Genomic DNA, 25,222 nt, shown 5'->3' on the forward strand with positions numbered 1-25,222 from the left:
ATCATTTATTGAATATCTGCTGTTTGCCACTCACTATATATCAATCCTATAAAGCAGATATTAACCCATTTTGTATATGGAAAAACTGAGGTTCAGGATCTCAAAGAGGTCAAGTAACTTGGCCAAGGATGAACTCATCCTTAAACCCAGGTCTGTGAGACTTCACCTCAAACCCAACTAAGTATCCCAAATCCACATTTCTAGAAGTAGTAGTAGGAATAAAAGCCTTGTTTCACCTTCAGGTCCCTCCCAGCCTGTTCCACACAGTAAAGGGTGGGAGCTCTCAGGCTGAGAATGAGTCATTTAATCAAGTACTGGCAAATGGAGACCCAGAGTTTAAAAATGTCCTTCTGTAGGCCTCTGACAGTGCTTCTCTACATTTCCAGACATGCCGGCGGGGTGAGAGAGGGAGTCATACAGAGGATAATTCGTACCGATAGGTGATCTTTGACTTAGAGCAGCGATGAACTTTGGTAATGATTGACTCCATTGTGGGAAAGCAAAAGGCAAATTGGATCACATAAATAAGAAGTCGGCACTGGGTTGCACTTTTGCAAAGCATTTCTAGGAGTTGGGAAGCACTTTTCCTTCGTTCCCATCAAAATATCAGTAGCTTTACTCTGGAGAATGGTGGTTTATTTTTAAAACTTGGAGATTATATTTTAAACAATGCTTTTTTTCCCAAAGAAGATTGTGAGAGAAGTGCAAGGTTTAGATAGCCATGTTGGGATGTGAAGTGTCTGCCCAAATAACCTCGTGGCTTTCTGGATTTGGCACCTTCTGTGTTTGCTTAGCTGTTGGATTGGAGCTGCATTAAAAACTGAGGCCAGCAGTATGGTGTGTATGACCAGGGGATGTGCGGAAGCCCAGAATTTGGTGATACCTTTATGATATCCTAAATCAGAGAGTCAGCAAACTATGGCCTTTGAACCAAATCTAGCCCACAGGAATTTTGTAACTAAAGTTGGAACACAGCTATACCCCTCTGTTTACATATTGTCTGTGGCTGCCTTTTGTGCTATAAGAGAAGAGGCGAATGTTGCCACAGAAATTGTATGGCCCACAAAACCTAAAAAATTTACTATCTGGCCCTGTTCTAGATCATCTTCATCCTCTAGAAGAAAAATAATAACCCCATCACTTTAATGGGATTGACATTAATAGTTTAATTCAAGGGAATATCCATCTGCTAGTTCCTAGCATTAAGAACATTGGATTTTCCACCAAAAAGCTGTCTTCTTAAAAATGAGGAGATTGTAATGTTATATGGTTAGGTAATGGAATCATAGATGCTCAACTCCAAAGTCACTTTATACCTTTCTAAGACCTTTTGTGGGTAATGTTTTGAGACTCATAGCCAGGGCAAGATAAGATAGGCGCTCTTGGTCTCTTCCTGCAGATTAAAAACAAGAAAGAGAGAGAGAAAGACATGGAGAGTTTTTGAGTATCTTGCTCACGATCTGACAACTCATAAGAGATGAAATTGAGACTTGAACCCAGGCCTCTTGACTTTGAATTTAGAGCCTTCTCATCTGTCTTGACACAACTTCAGATTTACCCTCAAGGTCATGAGAACAAAAGTTAAATCAAAACCGTGCCCTTCCTAGCCCAGGCCAACTCCAGCATGTCTTAACATGCCTCTCATGCAAACCTGACCCCGATCCTGTTCACAGTAAACCACACACGTGGGTGACACCCCTCCCAGCCATAGGCTCAGGTTCTACACTGCACCCACTGACCCCCTTCAGAGTGTAGGAAGGACCAATGGAGTTTACCATGTGCGGCGCAGTATTTTTCTTCAAAAGAGAACGGTCCAGACTAGGCTTTGATTTTCTGCATGAATTCTGATATGCCATACCTCACTCAGGACCTAAAGTTTTAAATATATTTGCCAGGAAGTACAGAATTTAAAAGGTCAACGTAAGGTAATGTAAGCCTGAGGAGGAAGTGAAAAAGCAGATCAAATAACACACTGTCTAGCCTTTTCTGGGTGTGTGGGCACAACAGCTGCTGAAACCAGAAGAAACAGCCAAACCCCTTAAAGAATATTTGCATTATAATGTAGTTTAATGTTCTTAATTATGTCTAGAGTGGTTTTGGTCATCCAGTAAGAAGGATAAGTTTGGAAGCTCTCTGGTGGAAACCACTTGTCCATGCTTCACTAATAAATTTAGATGGAGCCTTTCTTTACATAACTTAAAACATTTTTCAAAGAGTCCTCTGGAGAAGATAAACAACAGTGACCCTCGATCTAAAATGGGAGCGTGAATTTATTTACACAATCCCTCAATCAGTCACCCAGCTACTCATTCAGCAGACACTCCCTGACAGGGTCTCTTTGGTAGGTATTTGGGTGAACAAAGACAGCGATGAGAACCCTGCCCTTAAGGTGGCTTGCAGCCTAAGAGAGAGAACTTGGCTTTGGGCCAAGCTTGGTTCCCTAAGCCGATGCACCACAGATGTTTCAAAGACCAATCAAATAAGAACCAGAACTTCTGTCTTAGTCAATTACACCTACTATTTGACAAAGCCTTTTCCATCACCTTTACCCTCACCTTGTGCATGCCTTTTTGCACTGGGCAGGTAGAGAACTGGTGATGTATTTCAAGCAGAAGTGGATTTACTTGTAAAGTTAAAGAAGCTTCAGTTTTAAGCTCCCCGTGTCCCCCTTCCAAGACCCTGGGATGGGCGCTAGCAGTGTGTCCTAATGGTATATAAAATTTGTGAAAGGTGTTTTTGTATCATTTTTCTTAAAGAGGATTCAAAAATGTGTAAGTTTCAGGCCCCATAAAACCTGAATCAGACCTGTTTCCAAATCTGGATGCACCTGGAGGTGACAGTTTGCAGAGGGGTCCAGCTGCTTATTACTTACCTCCTGTTGGGGAGCACACACTACCGGCAGTGAGCATTGAAGCAAGGCGTGGAGCTGCGTAGATGGCTGGGGTACAGCAGTGTTTTTGAGCAAAGCACACATTGTTCATTGATGACCTTACTGCCACTTCCACCACCCTGTGCCCTCCCCCCCCCCGCCCCCTCACCGTCTCCACCTTTGGCCTCTAGAGCCAGTTAAACTGAGCGAAGCAACTGTCAGGACCCAGATTGAATTTCTCACCTAGCACAGACCCTACCCGATTGGTTTTGTGTAGTCTAGTAATCCACACACATCAGCCTTGGAACCTTAAAATGAGGTCTCAAGGTCAGGAGCAGTGTGGTCTCTCTGCCTCATTTGCCTTGAGAAGCTTTTAATAATGCAATTTCTGTTTTTGGTAGCTAGGCTGCAGTTAAGAGTCAGTTGGGGAAGTCTACCCTGAGACTTTTTCAGACCTTCTTTAAATTCAAGGCCAGGAGTTCACAACTGCTCTGCTGTATCATGTGACACCCGGAACAAAGGGCTTAAGAGGACCGCTAAGCTCCCCTGAAACTGTTCCTGTCCCTCTCAGCACAGCCCTAGTTAGTGCCTGGGGTGAGCTGCTCTGCCCAGTTCTCAGCTCCCTTGAAACCGGAGAAGCGGAGCTCTGTGGTTTAAATTAAAGGAGGAGATGTGCTTTGCACAAATTAGCTTTCCTATTGATGTGGTGCATATTACAAAGATCGGGCCTCTTGTTTTAATTCAAATCCATGTGCTGCAATTTTGATTTAATTTAAAACTAAATAAGAGCCGGCAATTGCTTGAAGGAGAGGAAAAACCAAGCCCAGTTGAGCCCCGGCAGCCTTCCTGAAACCACTGTGGCTGGGGACTTTAGCCTACTGGGCTTCAGAGGCTCCATGCAGAGCTGCTGTGCTGATCCGGATGGAACGGAGGCCCTGAAGCACCCGGGCAGGTTCAAGGGCCCCAACGGTGGGTCACAGGACATAATTCTCCAATTTGTCCATTTCTGTTGCACTTTGAAGAGACATTGCACCCCTGATGTGTCCTATTGCATAAACTAGGAAGGGTTTTTAACCGGGGAAATGTGACCTCAGTGTATGGATATAATATAAAACCTCATCCAAGAGTTTACATAGCCATAAAGACAACAGCACCAAGGGTGGCCAGGCTTTGCTGCTAATGTTGCTTGTCGCTCGTTTGATCGTCCCCAGCACTCATTGGCATTCAGACAGCTGCTGGTACCAAAGAACTGAGAGAAAGGCCTGGAAGTAAAACTGTAAGAAAACGTTCCCATTAGCATTAAGTTCTTTCCCCCTTAATGGTAAAAAGACTGCCATTACTATTCAGGTTCTGGGAAATAGTGTATAGAACCTCAGTGTTTTACAGAAGGACAGCTTAAGGACCACTGCCCAGGTGTAAGTGACAGCCTTTCTCAGTGTCTTTTTGGCCATTGTCAGAGCCAGTCTGAGACTTTGACCAAGAAGTGGGCTTCCCAGTTGATTTATCAGTTATACCCAGGAAGAAAACATAAGTGGGATTCATGAAAGTGAAGAGTCCAGGTTGTTTTTTCAGCAGTGCCTAGGAACCGGACTCTGTGTCTATGACCACCCAAATTAATGGAACGCTGTTAAGCCACCAGGACTGTCCCACAATAACGACCAGCCACCATGTAAAAGGGACACTTCCATGCTTCATTGATCCTTCAAACCCAAAAGTGTGGTCCAGGGACCAGCAGCTAGGACATCACTTGGGGTCTCTTTAGAAATGCTGAATCCGAATCTGCTTTCTAACAAAATCCCCAGGCAATTCGCATGCATGTGAAACTTTGAGAAGTGCATCCCAGAACGTGATCAAAATTCGTGGTTTCTGTTCTGAACCTCTCTCTTCAATCCCTCCCTCCCACCTTATTCTGTTTTGCTTTGGACCCCCTTGGGTGCCAGGCTTGCTTTTTTTTTTAGCATTCAAGTTGAAGAACTTCAATTTTTATTTTGTGGTGGTGTTTTTTTTACATCTTTATTGGAGTCTAATTGCTTTACAGTGGTGTGCTAGTTTCTGCTTCATAACAAAGTGAATCAGTCACACACACATATATGTTCCCATATCCCTTCCCCTTCCCCCTCCTTCCCACCCTCCCTATCCCACTCCTCTAGGTGGTCACAAAGCATGGAGCTGATCTCCCTGTGCTATGTGGCTGCTTCCCACTAGCTATCTATTTTACGTTTGGTAGTGTATATATGTCCATGCCACTCTCGCACTTTGTCACAGCTTACCCTTCCCCCTCCCCATATCCTCAAGTCCATTGCTTCTTGTCCTTCCCCTTGCCGTCTGATCAGCACAGCAATGTTTACCCAGTTACAGAATCTCCTCCAGTTCCTCGAGTATGTGGAATTCTTTCCCTGTTCACTCAGGCTCTCCATCTGTCTGGACCCCTTTCCACACACACACCCCCACCCCTCACTCTTTTACTCAGCTAATACCTTTTATCCTTCAGATCTTGGCTTAGACATCACTTCCTGTAGGAAACCTTGTAACTCCTCAAGTCTGGGTTGATGTCCCCCTCCTCTGTTTCCGTAACACCCAATACTTCTCCTCTCCTAGCACCCATCACATTCTACCATGATTTTTGGTTTGCCTGCCTGTGTGCCCCTCTAGACAGGGAGCTTTGTGAGGCCAAATACTTATCTGTTTCATTCACTCTGTACCTCAGCACCCAGCCCACTACTTGAACCTTCCACAAATAATTGACGGATGAATAGGCAAATGAATGAACAACCTACAACAATGTCAATGCAACTAAAATTGTACATTTCACTAAAATTTCACTTAAGGACTATCCATTCCTGTTCTATCAGCCTGGGAACTTCTGAATCCAGAATTGACCCCAAAGGCAGCTCTCAGACCATGTTTGCCCAGGTGGGAGCTAAGCAACAATAAATTTAAGGAAAGAGATCAACAAATAAAGACTTTTGTTTTTGAAATAAAAGAAAATATTTTTTACCTACTCACTTCTGGCTAAAAAACCCTTCCCTGAGCATTCATAACAGTAAACATTGTTAATACTTCCTCAACAGTAGCATTCGGATATGAAACTATTTTTCAAATCTTTGCTTGCTTTGTGTTGGATGGATGTTTATGATTTCCAGTTAAAGACCTAAGATCTCATTAAAAACCCTGGGACTTTTATATGAGCCAAATGATTTGAATCAAGAATCAGGCTTGGGGCTTCCCTGGTGGCGCAGTGGTTGAGAGTCCGCCTGCCGATGCAGGGGACACGGGTTCGTGCCCCGGTCCGGGAAGATCCCACATGCCGCGGAGCGGCTGGGCCCGTGAGCCATGGCTGTTGAGCCTGCGCGTCCGGAGCCTGTGCTCCGCAACGGGAGAGGCCACAACATTGAGAGGCCCGCGTACCGCAAAAAAAAAAAAAAAAGAATCAGGCTTGACTTCAGCTCAGGAAAAAGATTTCTTTAAATGTATGTACTAGGGTTGTCTGAGAGTCTGAGTCTTCTAAGCAACAGGACTGTTTCTTTTCTTGGCTTGCGGGGATCTTAGTTCCCCGACCAAGGATCGAACCCCGGGCTTGGCAGTAAAAGCGCCAGGTCCTAACCCCTGGACCGCCAGGGAATTCCCGACAGAACTCTTTCTCTCCTTGTCTCTTCCTTTGTTCATCCTTCCAGAGAGCGACAGCCCAGATGACGCCATCACGTTGTCAAGCGTTCCTTGCCAAGCCTTCCTCTTCTCAGCCCCTCCCCCGGAGTCCAGGGTTCCCTCCCGCTCCCGTGGTGGTATATCTCCTTCCTGCTCTGGGTGTATCTTGTGCAATTAATTAGGCCACTATCTCTTCCTTACCAGTACAAGGTCACTAACCAGCTAATGGGACATAGGCTGATAACATTTTCTCCATTAGAGCGGATGAACATCTACCAAGTCCCCACCTCTCTCACGTGACACCCACTGTGGCCCGGGGAAGGCATTAGTGAGCAGGTGGCTGACCGGTGAAGGTCTTCTGAGGTCTTCAAACGGGACAGGGTTAACCAGCTTATGCAGGAAATGAGTCATGAAAATGTTCTAACCAGTGTGTCAAACAGTCAGAAAAAAAGACATCTTGAATAACAAGTAACCACGTGCCGCGTTGCTGTGACAAAGTAGACAAGCACGGCAGGTCCGGATGAACTGAAGATCCCATTAAGTCCTCATAGTTTCAAATGCTGAGAAAAGTTTATGTGATGATGACAAATTCAGAACATCTGAGAACTAGCTTTGAGCTACAGCCAGCCCCATAGTGTTCTCCTATGATTAGGTCAAAATAGCCTATTCTTCACTTAGTTCCAAAATAAATTTACAGTAAAAGTTATTAGCTCTTGCATTTTTAAGCAGCATATTAGATTCTATTGGGCACCCCACATATTTTCTAAATAGGAACTACCATTTTGGTGAAATGCAGAGGGCTCAGGCTTTGAAGCAGGCTCAGCCATGGGGTGCTATATGGTTAACTCTCTCTAGACCTCAGCTCCCGTGGCTATAAAATGGTACTTACGTTAGACGGTCAGTGTGGAAAGCCAGAGTAGAAAGTGTATATAAAATGCCTGGCACAGGGACCGCCACTTAGGCCACATTCGACAGTTGGGAGTTTCCATCACTCTCTTTAACCACCCGAGAGGAGATAGCCGTTAGTGCTTCACAGAGACATGATTCATATAAACTCACAACTGCTCTCGGAAAAACCTCCTATCGGAGATTAAGGTTTTTATTCTAAGTAAGGTTTGACCTTCAGATCACTGCTGAGGCCCTAGTCTGAGGCCAATGCTAAGTGCTAGTGACATACCTGTGGAAGGCGAGATCCGAGGCTCCACCCCCTCCCCTTCATTTAAGGACAATTGCTGATACTCTACTTTTAGTTGCAGCAGTGACCTACTCCTCGCACTAAGATGTGAAACGTTGTCAACTCAAAGTGAAACTCAAAATACCAGTTTTTGTGAGGAAAATATATTGGAGCCCCCTCTGGGACAAGTTGACACATGCAAAATGCCACCATCTACTTAGACATTTATTGAGTGTGAAAAAGTGTAGATTACCCTTGTAGATTGTAGATTACCCAACCGCACTATAGAGAGAGAGTAGCCAATAAGAACACTCTAGCCCCTGAGAGACACTGAGTAATGAAAGGGGACAACCCAGAACACTTGTCACCTCTCCCTGTGTTTCAAGGATAAGGTCTTAGATACAGAAAAATAAATAATCTTATTTAATTTGGGAACTTTCTGTGTGCATTTCAGTTTTTCAGGAGTGTCACAGATATCACAAATATCTGACTGATAGTTTTAACCAAGCTAACCTGTCCGCTGAGGCAAACAAAAGGACCACATTGTTTTTCCCTGTTTTCTGCCTGAATTTGCTTACTAATTGCTTGCTTGTTTTGGGCATTAGGTAGACATAACCTTAGAAAACTATCAATACACACGAACCAAGCTCAAAAAATAAGTCTGTCTGTGCCATGCATAAATCCCTCTAATTCTGCCCTCAGGTTCTGTGGATAGAGTTCAGAAGAAGTCAATGGGATTGACTCTAGTAAGTTATATGTGCAAATGAGCAAGAAGCATTTACATTTAAAAATGCCTTGTGCTAAATTTCCATAGGGCCATTACATCATTTAGGAATTATCGGCACTTGCTCTAATATACTGGGGACATTGCAGTGCTGTTTGGGCAATCAAATCCTTCACAGACAGACCAAACCTCTGTGAGTAGGGCTGGGTCCCAGCCGCACTGCCCAGCCTCCCACTGACCCTCTTCCAAAAGTTAGAGACCTGTGATCGCACTTGAGGGCAGAAGGAGACACCAGAGGTGCCCTGCCTGTGAATAACAGCCTTGCTCTCCCTTTACAGGATCCTCAGTCCCACTCACCGTCCACTTCCCTCAGTGCCTGAAAAACGTCACTAGACCTTCCTGGAGCTGTTTTAAATTCCACAAGTAAACGTGAAAGCACGCATGTTAACTGTTTTAAAAAGCACACCCTTCAGGAGAATTGTGTGCTACCCTTCCCCAGCAGATTTCTTCCTTCCAATTGTTTTCTTCCCGGCAGGAAGCTCATTTTGGCTGCGTGCGGAAATGGGGGTTTTGACTGGAGAGTCAAAAAACGATCATTTTAGAGTCGAGTGTCTGGGACTGGGATGGGGAGGGCAGCGTGATGGCAGTAATGCACGGAAAGGGGGAGAGAGACAGAGACACCGAGACACAGAGAGAGAAGGTACAGAAAGAATTGGGGAGGGAGAGCAAAAGGCAAAACATCTTTTTCAAAATGTTGCCTCAGGTTGATCGTCCGCCTGGGAAAGGGGAAGAAAATTTTCTTCTTCGCATCTTTCCTAAAAATTCAAATTATTAAGATAATCATGATTTTTTTTTATCTTTGTTATGGGTTATATATTCAATGGGGGGAATGAAACAGATTGAATAACAAGCCATACCATGTACTATGTAACCTTGGCTACCCCATCCTTCCCAGCCCATATTCCCTCATCTGTTAAGAAAATATTCTGTGATTCTACAGGGACATGTAAGGGAGAGAGATGTAGGTTTGGCAGATGTAGAGAGCCTTATGATAGGCTAAGCTACTAGAACACACAGACTCCTAAAATTCAGTTGTTGAACCACACTAGTAAATCCGCTCTCATTCAAGTCACAGGTAGGGTTGATATTAACATGAGGGTGGGGGGAAAGATGCCTCTCCTCCAGGTGGTGATTCAGATATCACCAGGCTCCTTCCATCTTGTGGCATCATAATCCCCTAAGTCAAGGGTTCTAAAAGTGTGGTCCCCGGACCAGCAGTATCAGCAACACCTGGAAACTTGTTAGAAATGCAAATCCTCAAGCCCCACCACAGACCGACTGAAATCAGACACTCTGGGGGTGGAGCCCAACAATCTAAGGTTGAACGGGTACTCCAGGTAATTCTGATGTAGCTAAAGTCTGGGAACTACTGCTATAGGGATTCATCATGATTTATAACTGGCTGGTGGAACAATGGGAGAGAGAGACTGGGGTAGGTAGCTTTTCTTAAAAGCCTGGGCCCAGAAATGACACGTATCACCTCTGCTCTCATTTCTCTGGTGAGAACCAGCTGTATTCCTAGCTGCAAGAGATGCTAGGAAATGTAGTTTATGCAGTTATAACAGCATAGCATGGATGATAAAAATAGGTTCCAGTGGACAGATAGCCATCTTTGCCAAAATAGCCCTCTGCAGTAGGAATATTTTTAGCGTTGATCCTATGGGAAAAAAAGCAATCCAGTGTCTAAACTAGGGTTTCTCAAACCAGCAACTATTGATATTTGGGGACTGATAATTCCTTTTTGTGGGGTCTGTCTTGTACATGGTAGAATATTTAGCAGCACCCCTGGTCTCTACCCACTAGATTAACATTAGCGCCTCCCACCTTCCAGTTGTGGACAATCACAAATGTCCTCAGACATTGCCAAATAGTCCCTGGGGGACAAACTCACCCAAGTTGAGAACACTGGTCAAATAGGAAACTTATAAGTTGACCTTTGCAACACAAGCTGGCCATAAGTTGGGTACTGCTCACAGAAAGTTGACTTTCTTCTGATCTCTCTTAGCCTTTCTCTTGAAACCCTCCATTGAAGATTTCAGCTAGTGGCAAGGATTATTCCACAGTTTCCTACCACATCTACCTTCCCTACGTAAAAATAAACTTCCAAAGACAGAGGCATCTACGCATGTTGACTCAGAGCTGTGACAGAGCTAATACTATTTACAATTACCCTTCCTGGCTGCCTAAGGTGTCCAAAAACAAACTTCATTTTATGCAAAAATACATTGAAGTTATGTCGCATTCCTTCTCAGTGGCCTTAGGTTTAAATGATTCAAGTTCAGGAAGAGAGATGAAGGAAAGAAAGTTCTGCTTGTCTAACACAGACTTAGTTTCCAGAAAAACTCAATTTATTTTTGAATGCAGAGGCTTTTTCACTGAAACAATCTGTTGGCTTCGCTTCCATGTGATAAAACGACGTTGAACTGAAAATGGGACTGTATAACAAGGTTGTACTGTCCTGGAAAATGTATTTTGAAATCAGACTGACGTTTTTGCTGAAAGTAGTTACCTTCTGCAAGGTCATGGGACTTCAGCAAAGGTAAAAGCAATACATAATTATATTGTAGACTCAAACTAGGGTTTGATTTATGAGACTGATGAGAATGTGTTAAATCTTTGAAATCAACCCCCTCACAGTACTTGAAATGAAAGGAAAAAAAGGTATTGCAATGGATTATATCCCAAATGAAAAGAAAGGCAGCAAAATAACTTATCTAAGGGATATTTCTTTTAAAGAATGGGTCAGTTTCTCATGGACATTTCTGCATCCCTGTCCAACTACTGTTCATTTTCCTTTGGATTCCAATTGTGTTTCAAAGGCAAAATATGATCTTTCCCTCATCCATTCACTCATGCATTTATCCAATGCTTAAGGAGTGTCTGCTATATGAGAGGCACCATCCTAGCACTGGGCCTGCTGTCACTGAGCTCACTGTCTTGTGGAAGGACACAGGTCTTAAAGGCTAAAAAACAAACATATAATTTCAGATGGTGATCAGTGTAATAAATGACATGTAAAAAAGGCCTGGGTTCGAGTGGAGGGCACTTAGATGGCATGGTCAGGGCGGCCTTTCTGAGGACTGAAATGAATGAGGAGCAGCCAGGGCTGGGGGCCGGCAGGGGGGAGACTGGGGAACGGGGCGAGGGGAAGCCTGGGAAGAGCACTGGAGGTGCGAGAAGCAGCACAAAGTCCTTAAAGCAAGAGAAAACATGGTTTAAAATCAACTTTATCTTCCCACATTTTTCAAACTCCAAACTTTCCTCCCAACTCCCCACTGTCTCCAGTAAAAACGACTCTAACCTCTCCCCTGAATTCCAGACCCTTAGCTCCAACCACCCACTCAACCTCTGCGCTTGTGTGACTACTAGGGATCATAGATTTCACATGGCTGGGATATAACCCTTGATCTCCCCCAGACACCCCAATATGCTCTTCCCACAGTTTCCCCCAATTCTTCCAGTTGTTCAGGCCATAAGTTCTTGGAGTTCTCTCTTCTTCTCATACCCATCATCCAACGCATCAGCAAATATTGTCAACCTTTGACATTATTCCAGTACTTACCATGCTACCATCCTGTTCTGATCCACTTCCACTGCTTGCCTGGATTATGCAGCAGGCTTCTCACTGACATCCTGCCTCCAGCCTGGAGATCTCTTTTTCATAACAGAGCCAGAGTGATCCCTTTAATCATAGAATAGATCCTAGCACTACCCTGCCGAAAACCTTCCTGAAGTTTTCCATCTCAAAATAAAATTCAAAAGCCTTGCTGTTCAAGAGCCCAGCATGATCTGGCTCGGTTACCTCTTGAGCATTATCTCCTTCCACTCACCCCCCACCTCCCGCCCCCCATTGATTCCATTCTAGCCACACCAGCCCCTTTGCTGCTATGCGAACACATCAGGCATATCCTTGCCTCAGGGCCTTTGCGCCTACTGTTCCAGAAGCCTGGAGTGCTTTTCTTCCGGACGCCCACATGGCCTCTCCCTCCTTAGAGTCTATGCTCAAATGTCACCTAACCAAAGTGGCTTTCCTAACCACCCTAAACACTCCAACCCTTCACATAAATATATCCTCTATCTTCTTATCCTACTTTTGTTTTTTTCACAACAACTTACATATTACTTTTTTTTTCTTTTTTAAACTAATCTGGAAGCCCCTTTAAGGCAGAAACTATCTCTTGTTTTCTGCTGTCCCCTAGAGCCCGAATGAATGAAGGAACACATGACCGTCACCACCTCATATCTCGAGAGTCTGAAGCCACTGTAATCATTCAATTCAAAAGCGTTTACTGAGTTTCATGTTTTGGATACTATGAGAGATATTAAGTTGTGTAAAGAAGTTGTAATTCCAACCTTTTAAAAGATTAATAATTGAGAGTAAAGAATAGATCATATTAAACTACTGATTCATCTCAGACTATCATTTAATAATATGAGTGGCATGAGCAATGTGTTTTATAGGATTTCCAAGAAAGAGCAATGTGGACTGGAGTATTTCAGGAAAACTTCATGGGGGTGGAATAGAGGCAGAAAGAAGTGAAACACAGGCTTAACAGTGGGATCATGGCGTAGGGGCACGGATAACAATTGTTTACTGAGAGAAAGAAGACCACCCTGTTGGTATGCAAATCTCTCAGTGGACAAGAGGAGGTAGACCCGGAAAGGGGAGCAAAATTCTGATTGAAGTGTTTCTATGGGCTGTAGGAAGCCACTTACGGTTTCTGGGTCAGATCACCACCTCAAAAAGCTAGATTCTGAGGAAACTGTTCAGAGGGACTTTGATAGTCTGGAAGGAAGAAAGGATGGAGGCTGTTAGGCCAAGAGACCAGGGTGTTGGTCAGGGGCACAGTCAGATTGTGAGGTGATGGGCCTTGGACCAAGGTGGTACAGAGGGAAGAGAGAGGAGCCAGAGCTTTCAGGTAACTCATTCTCTGCTGAATCCAAATCTCTAGAGTCAGGACACTAGCATGAGTAACTCATACATTTTTAAGTTTCACAGTTGATGCTGATGTGCACTTCTGGGTAAAGACCACAAGCTAGTCTTAAAACCTCCATTTAGTGATGAGACAACACAGATTCAGATGAGGCTAATGATCTTGCATCCTGTCGGGCAGGCCTGGAAACAGATCCCAGGTCTCTTGACTCTCAGTACGAGGCTTTAAGGGTCTCAATAAATAATAAAAGGGCAGAAGCCAAACTTGAAGAAACAATTACTCAACCATTCCATTGAACTAAGAGATATCAATCACTTTTCCATTTGTAATCAAGAATCATGAAGAATCAGAACATTCATCTGTTCATTGACCTTTTATGTGCTTGGCATTGCTCTACGTGTGTGGATAAACAAAGAGCCAGCCAATTACAGTGTAACGTCATAAGTCACCTGATAGGCCAAGCACAGTTTGTACTGGGAATGTCAGTTAGCCTAACCCAGGCTCAGACCTCAGTGGAGGCTTCATAGAGAAATCAGAGGCTCAGCAGAGCTCTGAAGATCATTGGAATTAGGTGAAATTTGGGTGAGGGTTATAGAAGAAAGAACTAGAGAAAATTTGAATGGGGGAAAAATGATTCAAGTATAGAAAACCACATGTGCAAAGACCTCTTTCACCCCACCATTGATTTCAGTGCCTTAAACATTGCACATTTGTTGACAATGGCCATGATTTGGGCCCTCATGAAATTTAACAATCTTACCTTTTTCTTCAACAGACTATACATGCAAAGCATACTCTTTATACCTCTAATATACTTTATCATAATTTACCTGTTAAGAGACTCATTTTTGTAGAACCATGAGCCCTAAAATAGAGGAGCCCAAGCTTCCTCACCATTGCATCCCCCCACCGTGCCTTGGGTAACAGGTAGCACAGAGTGAGTGCTCAATAAATGTTTAGGTTTAGACTCTTGCTTTGCACCTTCAATGCAAATGCCTTAGGGGGTACTTGTATTCTTGTGATTTAAATGTAGCTGTAATAGACCTTCACCCTGTTCAGAACACATTTGCAAATTTATAACAGATTAAGTTTCACTTTTGCTGTTTAAAGATAAACAGGAAGCTGCACTTTTTCTGCAGCAGGGGTCCTTGACTGAAAGCTTTCCTTGGTTCAATAGTCTTCTATTGTTATGAATAGAACATAGACATAATTAACATAAGAATCCCTTAGAGGCCAATTTTAAATGAAACCACATTTAATTTCAGGTAATTCTTTTATTCCACAAGATGATGCTAACTTTCCAACTGAGTATGTGAAATATGTCAAGTCTCTGAACAGTAAACCCATCTAAAATGAGATGGAATAGTCTATAACCCCCCAAAGTATAAAATTATGTCCATTAGTTGGCCAAAACAAAGAGAAAAAGAAAGGTAAATCCAAAGAATCAAAGTACCCATTAAACAAAATAAAACACAAGTTTTGATAATGAGTTCTGAATTTCCTGGTTTGTAAGCAAAGTGGCAATGTGTTCTTGGAAAATACTGTTTTGCTAAAAGAAACTCCTAAGTCAATACTAATCTTTAATTTCTAGTATTTTGCTGGTAGCCTAAGTAATTTATTTCAGTCCTAAAGTCCTCTGTTTCCCAAATCCATGGTGTGAAGGAGATAGGATAAGTGTGCCCAGAGCCTCCACATAACAGATAATCAGTACATATTGCTATGGACTCCCCTCACATAGTGTCCCCTTCAAATCCATAAATTGAAGCCCTAACTTCCAATATGATGTTATTTGGAGATGGAGCCTTTGGGAGACAATTAGGTTTAGATGAGGTTATGAGGGTGGGGTGCCCTATGATAGAATTAAGAAGAGACACCACTGAGCTTGCTCTTGCCTGGCAAGCAGGTAGCCTTCTGCAAGCCAGAGAGAAAGCTCTCACCAGACCCGGCGATGCTGACACCCTGATCTTAGACCTCTCAGCTTCCACACCGTGAGAAATATTTTCTGTTGTTGGAGCCACCCAGACAGTGGTATTTTGTTATGTCAGGCTAAGACACATATGTGCTGAATGGAGCAATGAATGGCCATTGATTTGACAATTGTCTAGGTGCCAAATGCGTGATCAATAACTTTGGCATCATAAAGGATGAATGGTATGTAGGCAGTTTTTCTCATCTAGAGTTCTAAATGAGCTTCATTTTGTCTACTTAGTGACCTCACCTTTCTCAGTTCCATGCTTCCCATGCTACTAGGCCATCTCACATGTGGCATGAGCCATATTTGCGAAAAGTGGCCAGGGCTACAGACAGATACTCTCTTCTCCAAAAACACACTGTTTCTGTGTTTTTTTAGGTGACCATTATATGGGGGAGGGCTCCTCTTATAGAGCCATCTTGAAGTTGGTTCTAAATATCAATGTTTCTTAATATTCCACAAGTACAAGTACAAGGCAGTGGCTGCATTTTTCTTTCTTCTTTTTTTTAAAGAGATCTCTACATTGCATCTCCTGTAAATATAGAGTTTTATTTATAGGATACAGATTTTTTTAGAAGTCAGAATAACATATATCTTTTGAGTATATTTTTAAACTAAGAACTGCTCATGTATAGATAATTTAGATTTAAGAGCCTAGTTATGCTAGTTTAACATAATAACAATACATTATTAAACATATTCAGGAAGATAAATGATTATGTCCTTCCTTGCCCTTGATAACTAACATGAACTTTACAATAAACATGACGTAGCAAGTTTTAACTTTTATTCCAGTCTCTATTTTTCTCTTTCTCACAAAATTCAAAGTAAAAACAAAAAATGAAAAAACAAAGCCAAACACACACACAAATATTCAATATAATGAAAACAAATACTTAGAGTCTTATCACTTAATATTTCTAATACACACCACTTAACTGGAGTAATGCTTCTTTATGGACGCTTCTGGAAATGTGAGCGTGAGGAAAAGAGAAAAAGAAAAGATCACTTTCTATCTCCAATCTTGTCCTGATTAAACACTGCTAGGAGCTTTACCTTAACCTATACATTTTCTCCTCAGATATAGAAGGCTGTTGGAAAACTGTTTCTTTCAGTTCTCATTCCCTAATGACACCATTTGTATTTCCTGGAGAGAACATTATTGAAATATTCTCCAGTAATAAGGGTTATTAATATCCCCACTCTCTTGTCCCCAGCTGGGTCTAAGTGCATGAACGTCTCTGGTGTACTCTTCTTGAGTACAGCCATCTAAGTGTTCAGAATTTCTGATGAAAAAATTTTTTTTTCTTTATTAATATCTACTTCAAATGTTACCTTTCTTATCTTCAGGCCATTTCCTTGTCTACATGGAGATTTAGAATAATTTTCTTCCTCCATTACATTTTGTTCCTTGAAGGTAATTTTATAATCAGAGTGCATGTTCCTCTCTCTTTCTGAGGCTTCCTTCTTTCAGGCAAAATATATTAAGTCTCTCTATTCTAATCCTCTGGATCTTGTGTTATGCCACTTGTCTCTTGTATATTCTCAGTGTAAAGATGAGAAAGGAGCATTATATTCTAAGTTGCGAAGCCAAGGATAAAGACCAAAGTAGTTATAGTTTCTCATCCTAACCTGTATCCAATTTCTAAAAGTCTCTTAATGTGTGAATAAAGATTTAGAAAATTAGAAACCTAGATGATATTAATACAATAAATATTATAAAAAATGGACCATTGAAATTTTATGTATGTGACTTAAACCTTCCTATAAAAGTAGCAAAAATCACTACCTTTGACTTATACTTGCTATCATTATAAATGTTTATTTGCCCTGTTACGTGGTGTAACAGAGCCTGTAAATGTCTTATAAGTCTTGTGTTACCCAAGAGAGATTTTCAATTTTAACTTTTTTATTTTACTACTTGTGCTTTTATTTACTTTTCTTCAAAGTCTACATCTATTTTTATAATGTCATCACACTTTGATTTGAAATTGTAGCATTTAATCTTCTTTAACATCTTCTTGCAAATATATTTAATATGGCTTCATAAAAATTCAATTAACATATTATTATTAAAGAAGAAAAATAGACAAAAAAGCAGGTTTTAATAGGTCAGTTTAGATTATAGACTTTGTAAAAGTATGTTCTCAGGCTGGAATAACTCTTAAATGTCATTTAATCATTTATTAATTTTCAATGGTCCATAAGCTTGGTTTTCCTTGTTGTCTAACACACTTGATTTTCTAAAAGTATTTGTGCCCAGAAAGATTTTTTTGGTAAATACAGACAATATTCTTTTAAAGTTTTATGGAAAGGCAAAAGATCTAGAATATTTAAAACACTTTTGGAAATGAAAAATAAGAATCACTCTACCCGATTTTTTTTTTAAATAGATCCTTATTGGAGTATAATTGCTTCACAGTACTGTGTTATTTTCTGTTGTACAACAAAGTGAATCAGCCATATGCATACATATATCCCCATATCTCCTCCCTCTTGAGCCTCCCTCCTACCCTCCCTATCCCACTCCTCTAGGTCGTAGCAAAGCACCAAGCTGATCTCTCTGTGCTATGCTGCTGCTTCCCACTAGCTAACTAGTTTACATTTGGTAGTGTATATATGTCGATGCTACTCTCACTTTGCCCCAGCTTCCCCCTTCCCCACCCACCCAGTGTCCTCAAGTCCATTCTCTATGTCTACGTCTTTATTTCTGCACTCCCACTAGGTTCATCAGTACCATTTCTTTTTTTAAATTCCATATGTATGCGTTAGCATAAGGTATTTGTTTTTCTCTTTCTGACTTACTTCACTCTGTATGACAGACTCTAGATCCATCCACCTCACTACAAATAACTCAGTTTCATTTCTTTTTATGGCTGAGTAATATTCCAGTGTATATATGTGCCACATCTTCTTTATCCATTCATCTGTCAATGGACATTTAGGTTGCTTCCATGTCCTGGCTATTGTAAATATAGTGCTGCAATGAACATTGTGGTACATCTGTTTTTTTGAATTATGGTTTTCTCAGGGTATATATGCCGAGTAATGGGATTGCTGGGTCATGTGGTAGTTCTATTTTTAGTTTTTTAAGGAACCTCCATAATATTTTCCATAGTGGTTGTATCAATTTACATTCCCACCAACAGTGCAGGAGGTCTACCCAATACTAAGTCCTACCATATACCTACAGTAATCATGACAGTGTACCATCAGAACAGGAATAGACACATAGATCAATGGAACAGAATTGAGAACCCAGGAATAGAGCCACGCAAATACACCCAATTGGTTTTTGACAAAGGTACCAAAGCAATTCAATAGAGCAATTAAACATCCATAGGCAAAAAAAAAAAAAAAAAAAAAAAGATCCTCAGCCTGAAATTCACCGCTTATACCAAAATTAACTCAAGGTGAACATGGACTTAAAGGTAAAATGTAAAACTAAATAACTTTTAGAAAAAATTGTAAAATACAAGGGAAAATCTTTGGGACCTAGAGCTAAGTAAAGAGTTCTTAGACTTGGCTCCAAATAGATGATTTATAAAAGGAAAGATCAACAGATTAGACTTTATCAATAAAAAGCTACAAAGTGGGAGGAAATATTTGCAAACTATATATCCAACAAAGGACTATTATCTAGAATATATAAAGAACTCTCAAAATTTAACAAACATCTAACAATTCAATTAGAAAATGAGATAAAGACACAAAGAGCCATTTCACCCAAGCAGGTAGATAGATCACAAATGAGCACATTAAAAAATGTACAATACCATTAGGAAAATGGAAATTATAACCCCAATAAGCTATCAAAATGGCTAAAATTTAAAATAATGACAACACTAAAGGCTGGTAAAGGCGGAGAAACTGGATGACTTATCTATTGCTGCTGGGAATGTAAAATGCTAGAGCCATTCTGGAAAAGTTTGGTAGTAATTTCTTTTAAAAACATGCTATAGGGGCTTCCCTGGTGGCGCATTGGTTGAGAGTCCGCCTGCCGATGCAGGGGACACAGGTTCATGCCCCGGTCTGGGAAGATCCCACATGCCGCGGAACGGCTGGGCCCGTGAGCCATGGCCACTGAGCCTGTGCGTCCGGAGCCTGCGCTCCGCAACGGGAGAGGCCGCAACAGTGAGAGGCCCACGTACCGCAAAAAAAAAAAATAAATAAATAAATGAAATAAAATAAAAAAATAAAAACACGTTATATAAAAAAATAAAATTAAGTTAAAAAAAGAAATATAATGTTGGACACGTGAAACATTATAATATATACAATGTTATACATATAAATTTAAATAATGTTACTTCAATAAAATTTTTAATTAAAATCAATTAATTTAAAAAAACATGCAAATACCGTATAACTCAGTGATTGCACTCCTGGGCATTTATCTCAGAGAGCTGAAAACTTACATTCATTCACACAGCAGTCTTATTTGTAATAGCCAAAAACTGGAAACTACCCAGGTGTCCTTCAACAGGTGACGGTTAAACAAACTGTGGAATATCCATACCATGGAAATACTACTCAACAATAAAAAGGAACAAACTATCAATACATTTGGCAACCTGGATGAGTATCCAAAAATTACGCTGGGTGAAAAAAAGCCAATTACAAAAGGCTACATATTTCATGATTCCATTTATATAACGTTCCTGAATCGGCAAAATTCTAGAAATGGATGATTGATTACTGGCTGCCAGATGTTAAGGAGTTTGTGGGAGAGAAGTAGGTGTGAGTATAAAGGACAACATGAGGAATCTTTATGGTGTTGGGAATGTACTGAATCTTGACTATATCAGCGTCAAAATCCTGGGTGTGATGTTGTACTAGACAGTTTTGCAAGACGAGACATCACCGCTGGGGAGAAAATGGGGAAAGGGCACACAGTAAGTCCCTATTATTTCTTACAACTGCATGTGAGTCTACAGTTATCTCAAAATTAAAAGTTTAATTTTAAAATATAATTGTGTTTGTCAGTATATTGTAAAGATAAATTCAATGAAATGAGAATGACTCTCGTGCTGATGTTTCTTTTCCTTCTTTGGTTTTTCTCCATCAGGTTTGCGAGGAGCGATAGCTTTTGCCTTAGCTATTCGGAACACAGAATCTCAGCCCAAGCAAATGATGTTTACCACCACTCTGCTCCTCGTGTTCTTCACAGTCTGGGTATTCGGAGGAGGAACAACCCCCATGCTGACTTGGCTTCAGATCAGGTGAGTGACACTGCTTAACAAAGGAAATCATTATGAGGCATGGCTGCACTGTTTCTGATGTTGCTGACTGGTCAAGAGTACAATGGCATGTCTGTACACTAACTTTCCCTGGGGTCAAGTTGACCTTCATTCACAAGGTGAAACAGTATGACCTATCACCAACAGAACTGACTTTTCCAAGAGTTCTAGAAATCTCAGGATGATGTTTATAGTCTACAGTCCCTAGAAATGAGTTTCTTTATGGATTTTTCCATTCAATCATATTTACTGAGTATAATGTGATAATCTATGGAGTTCACAAAAATGAGTGAGACATGAGTCTTGTCCTCAAGATACTTATGATACAGTAGAATTTATAGAGAAAAATCTATAATATCAAGAAGAAAATGAATTTGTTTTTAATTTGTCACAGCACTTAGGTTAGAATTAGAGACACAGGAAATGCTTAAATGTATTTGACTATTCAACCATATGTTTGGCCAGAGGGATGCTATAGACACAGATTAGACAATTTCTTAAAGGAAAATCGGGTCACGACTTCAGTTAGGGGCCATCCAGTAAGCCGTGCTTGGAAGATGATTGCTATTAACCCAAAGTATGCAGGTAGTAGAAGATTTGATGAAAAATGAATAGCTTGTACCAATTGTGAAAAAGTAAAATGTTGTTGTCTTTGTTTCTTTGATCTGGGTCCTCATTTTCACATCCCAGAATGTAACAGTGCTTTCATAAGTCACATTTTACTTTCCAAAGCCGTACATCTTGATGATCATGCAGCCCCTCCCTGGCCCCCACCCATTCTCTGTGAGGCAAATCCATACCCAGCATCTCTGACAAGAAAAGATCCATCTGACTGGGAGGGGATTTCCAAGAAGATTTTTTTCAGGCAAGGACTCTGTTATTCCAGCACCAATGTAGTGCTTGGCACATAGTAGAATGGAATAAATAATTGCTCCATGAAAAATTGAATGAATATAACCACGCATGTAAATTCCTTTTGTTAAGCCTTTACTGACAAATTTCTATCCATCTGACAAATAGAAGCAGAAGCAGGACTCATGAGTTTAGGGTAAGAAAGCTTATGTCTAAACTGGGCCAAGTGGTTACGCATTAAATGCAATTCAAGGAAAAAAGGACCTCTTCAAGTATTGTGAATATTGCTAAAACATAAAAGGGCTTTGACCAAAGGTTGAAATGGAGAATGTTTTGAAATACTTGTTGAACTATTTTCTAGGCATATAAATGTGACCTTCAGTTTCTGTCACGGTGGTAGCTGCTTGTGGGCTCCTCTGGATGAGCACGAATATTTTATTAAACGGTATGGTGTTGAGTCTCCTGTAAACTGATAGTAAGATAATGGAGTGTTCGGGTTTCGGGAAAATAAATTCAGTAGGTGGATCCATGCGTGGAAAAATTAGGACTCGGAAAGCAGAAGTTAGAGGATACCAATCCTCACAAGATAAATGTATTGAATGCTCTATCAGGTAAATTCGAATATTCAGGACATAAAGTGGTGCTTTATTTCAGAACATAACGTGGCAACATTTTCTTAAAGTAATTCAAATATAACTTACTTTCTACTATTGTCTTTCTTTACTCTGAAGGATTTGTCCCAAATCAATACATGTTTTACCCTAAAATGTTTACCTAACTCTACTGTAGTGTTTTCCAAAGGTATCCACTGACTTCAGATAGATGTTATAGCTCATGCAGTCTCTTGATATCCAGATCAGTAGGGACAGGGTAATATAAAATGGGGCCTTAGGCAGGTTAGAATGTTTATCAGGTTATAGGACAGGGACTAATAAAGAAGGATAGTAATGTCACCTATAACATCCACAGGTGAGGGGCCTGGAGGTCATCTTAGGCCAGTGCTATTATGGCCTGCTGGGAGGCACAGCATGGAGTTCCCAGGTCATGGAGATGCCCCAGTGCGAATTGGCTCCAAATGGCCCAACTGATTCAATGCCAGACTTGTCCACCAGCCAGGAGGGGAGAAGAGTAAAAGCAGGACTATGATATATTTAAGGAAATGAGCTGATAGGGCTCTGGTCCAGCAGGCCAGGTGGAAATCCCAGCTGGGAGCTAGAGTGTTAATCTGAAATCAGGGCATAAACCCAGTCAGAGAGACAGAGACCCAGTCATGAGGAAATCAGAGGGGATAACTGAGCTTTATAGGTATGTATGTATCTAGGAAGTCAACCCAGGTAGACAGGATACAGGGCAGCAAGACCAAGTTAAGACAAAAGGCTCTCAAACTTTAATGAACATCAGAACCAACTGGAGGGCTCATTAAACGCCCACATTGCTGGGCCCCTGCCCCAGAGTTTCTGATCAAGTAGGTCTGGTTCAGGGCCTAAGTATTTGCATTTTAACCACACTCCAGGCAATGCTGATGCTGCTTGCTCTAGGACCACATTTTGAGAACCACTGGTTTAGACTTATAACACCACATAGAGATGGGGCTAATATTAAATACTGTCAGATTTGGCTGGGGTTGCCCAGGGCCCCACACCTGAGCCTCAAGTTTAAAAATTTTAGCACCTATGCTGGAGGGAAGCAGGGGCTAACTTGAAGAGAAAAATTCATTGTGCATTGATCAACGAGAAGGAAATAGAGCACAATAGAATAAACATAAAAGAATAGGATCATAAGTTAGTGTGTGTTCAAACACACACACAAGCACGACATAAATTTGGTTTGACCATGTTATAGTGATACCAGCATATGCTCCACTTCCACTGTGGTTTGTAATGCTATCAAAGAAATCCTTCATTTCATTATCACTTTTAAATGATAGTTGTCCATCTTTTTTTTTTTTTTTTTTTTTTTTTTTTTGCGGTACGCGGGCCTCTCACTGTTGTGGCCTCTCCCGTTGCGGCGCACAGGCTCCGGATGCGCAGGCTCAGCGTCCATGGCTCACGGGCCCAGCCGCTCCATGGCATGTGGGATCTTCCCGGACCGGGGCACGAACCCATGTCCCCTGCATCGGCAGGCGGACTCCCAACCACTGAGCCACCAGGGAAGCCCCCTTTTTTGATTGTTTTAAATTTCTACATTTTTTTTTCCTCTTAAGTTATTAGGTATGTACTTGAGTTTATTTATTTATTTTTTAATCCCTATAAAATTTGCCATTCAGCTGAAAACTACCACAGTAAGATGCAGATTAAACGTTTTATGTAAGGTAGAAATTGATAATATTAATATGAATTACACTTTGATAGAAAAACTTTAAAACAGCAATGACTTCGTGCTTAAAGAGACTCAGCATGGTCTTAACATATGAAACAAATTCTCCATTGGTTAAGTTTTATCCTAAGCACATTCAAATTTCTTGTCCTAAAGCTGTTGTTTTTTTAATAATAACAAATATTTTTAATGCAGCATTTGAAATAAATCACGAACCTTTGTTTCTTAAAATTCTAGAGAAAAAGAAAAGACTCCCCCAGTATTATTTTGGAGGTTTTCATGTAAAAGAAAGCAGAATGGTTTCTCGATTAGAATCCAGATCTCCTCCCTTCTGTGAATTACATTAATACTGGTGGTGAGGAAAACCCAGCTCCCAGTCTCCGAGGACTAGCTCTGCTGTTAGCCAATAAACAAGAGATCAAAGGTGTCAGGCTTTGCCCTACAGAGGCCGGTAAACAGTATTGTCCACCAAATAATTACACATGCCTACAAATACACCTCAGGAACCAGTGAGGCAGAGCTCTCCGGCAGTGGTAAGTAATCTGGGACGGTAACCCCATCCTTAGTTTAGGGTAGGGTGTCACATGGAGTTAACAGAACTCATGAGAAGGGAGCCCATACCACAGTGCAAACCTTTCCTGGCTTCTCCCAGATAGGAATGCTGGACCCATCTCTTCGAAATACCTCAACCACAGTGCAGAAAGCCTTGCACACAAGAGCAATTCAGAACTTGTATTCCAGACAATACGAGAAAGTGCCCCCCAGCAAGATGACTTCTACAGTTTCCAGATTTTTGCTTCGAACATCTCAAAGAGTAACAACTGGCTTTTATTGACTATTTACTCTGTGCCAGATAGTTAGAAAATAAAGTGCCAGGCATAAGACCTCCCTGTGACTCAGCCTCTAATCTATAAAACGGGGACGATAGCAGTAGCTACCTCCTAGGGTGGGTGAGGCCTTGCAAAGTGGCCCCGGGTCACCCCACTGTCCGGCTACAGAGTCAGACTACAAGGCCAGGCAGCCTGAGCCCAGGGCCTGCACTCCCAACTGGTTCATTCTTCTGCTGCCCCAAATAAATGAGCTAATTCCTGAAGCCTGCAAACTACCTTGATTAACAAATTCTCTGGGGAAAAAGAGATGTACTTTTATAAGCAAGACAGGCCAGTTAAAAACAAACACAGGAAATCTTCATCCCTCACGAGTGATGGGGTTGACCTGCTAGTGCCGCACAGAAGTTTCTTGCTGCAGATTTTTTTCCTTGACCTAGAAAAGTTAAAGGTAAACAAGGCCAGCCCTGATCTCAGGTAGCCAAGCAGGGACGTTTGCCTTCCTCAATTATAGGAATTTGGAATTAGAAGAATTTGTTATCCTCAGGCTCATTTCCCAACCCCATTTGGGATCCCAAGTCAGCCTGCTGTCAGCCCCTTCCTCAGATC

At 41.4% G+C, this 25,222-nt stretch overlaps 1 protein-coding gene across 13 annotated transcripts in view; it reads left to right on the forward strand.

Moving 5' to 3' along the window:
- SLC9A9 (solute carrier family 9 member A9) overlaps nucleotides 1-25,222 on the forward strand; it is a 658,568-nt gene that overhangs the window by 446,147 nt on the left and 187,199 nt on the right. For all 13 annotated transcript variants that reach the window (XR_009540645.1, XR_009540648.1, XR_009540646.1 and 10 more), the window contains one exon: nucleotides 20,447-20,600. Coding sequence is in view for 9 of the 13 variants with exons in the window: in XM_060149673.1 (XP_060005656.1) it covers nucleotides 20,447-20,600 (154 nt within the window). In the remaining 4 variants the exon portion in view is untranslated. The remainder of the gene's footprint in view (nucleotides 1-20,446; nucleotides 20,601-25,222) is intronic.

Source organism: Lagenorhynchus albirostris, chromosome 5, assembly GCF_949774975.1.
Source record: "Lagenorhynchus albirostris chromosome 5, mLagAlb1.1, whole genome shotgun sequence".
Classification (NCBI taxonomy): domain Eukaryota; kingdom Metazoa; phylum Chordata; class Mammalia; order Artiodactyla; family Delphinidae; genus Lagenorhynchus; species Lagenorhynchus albirostris.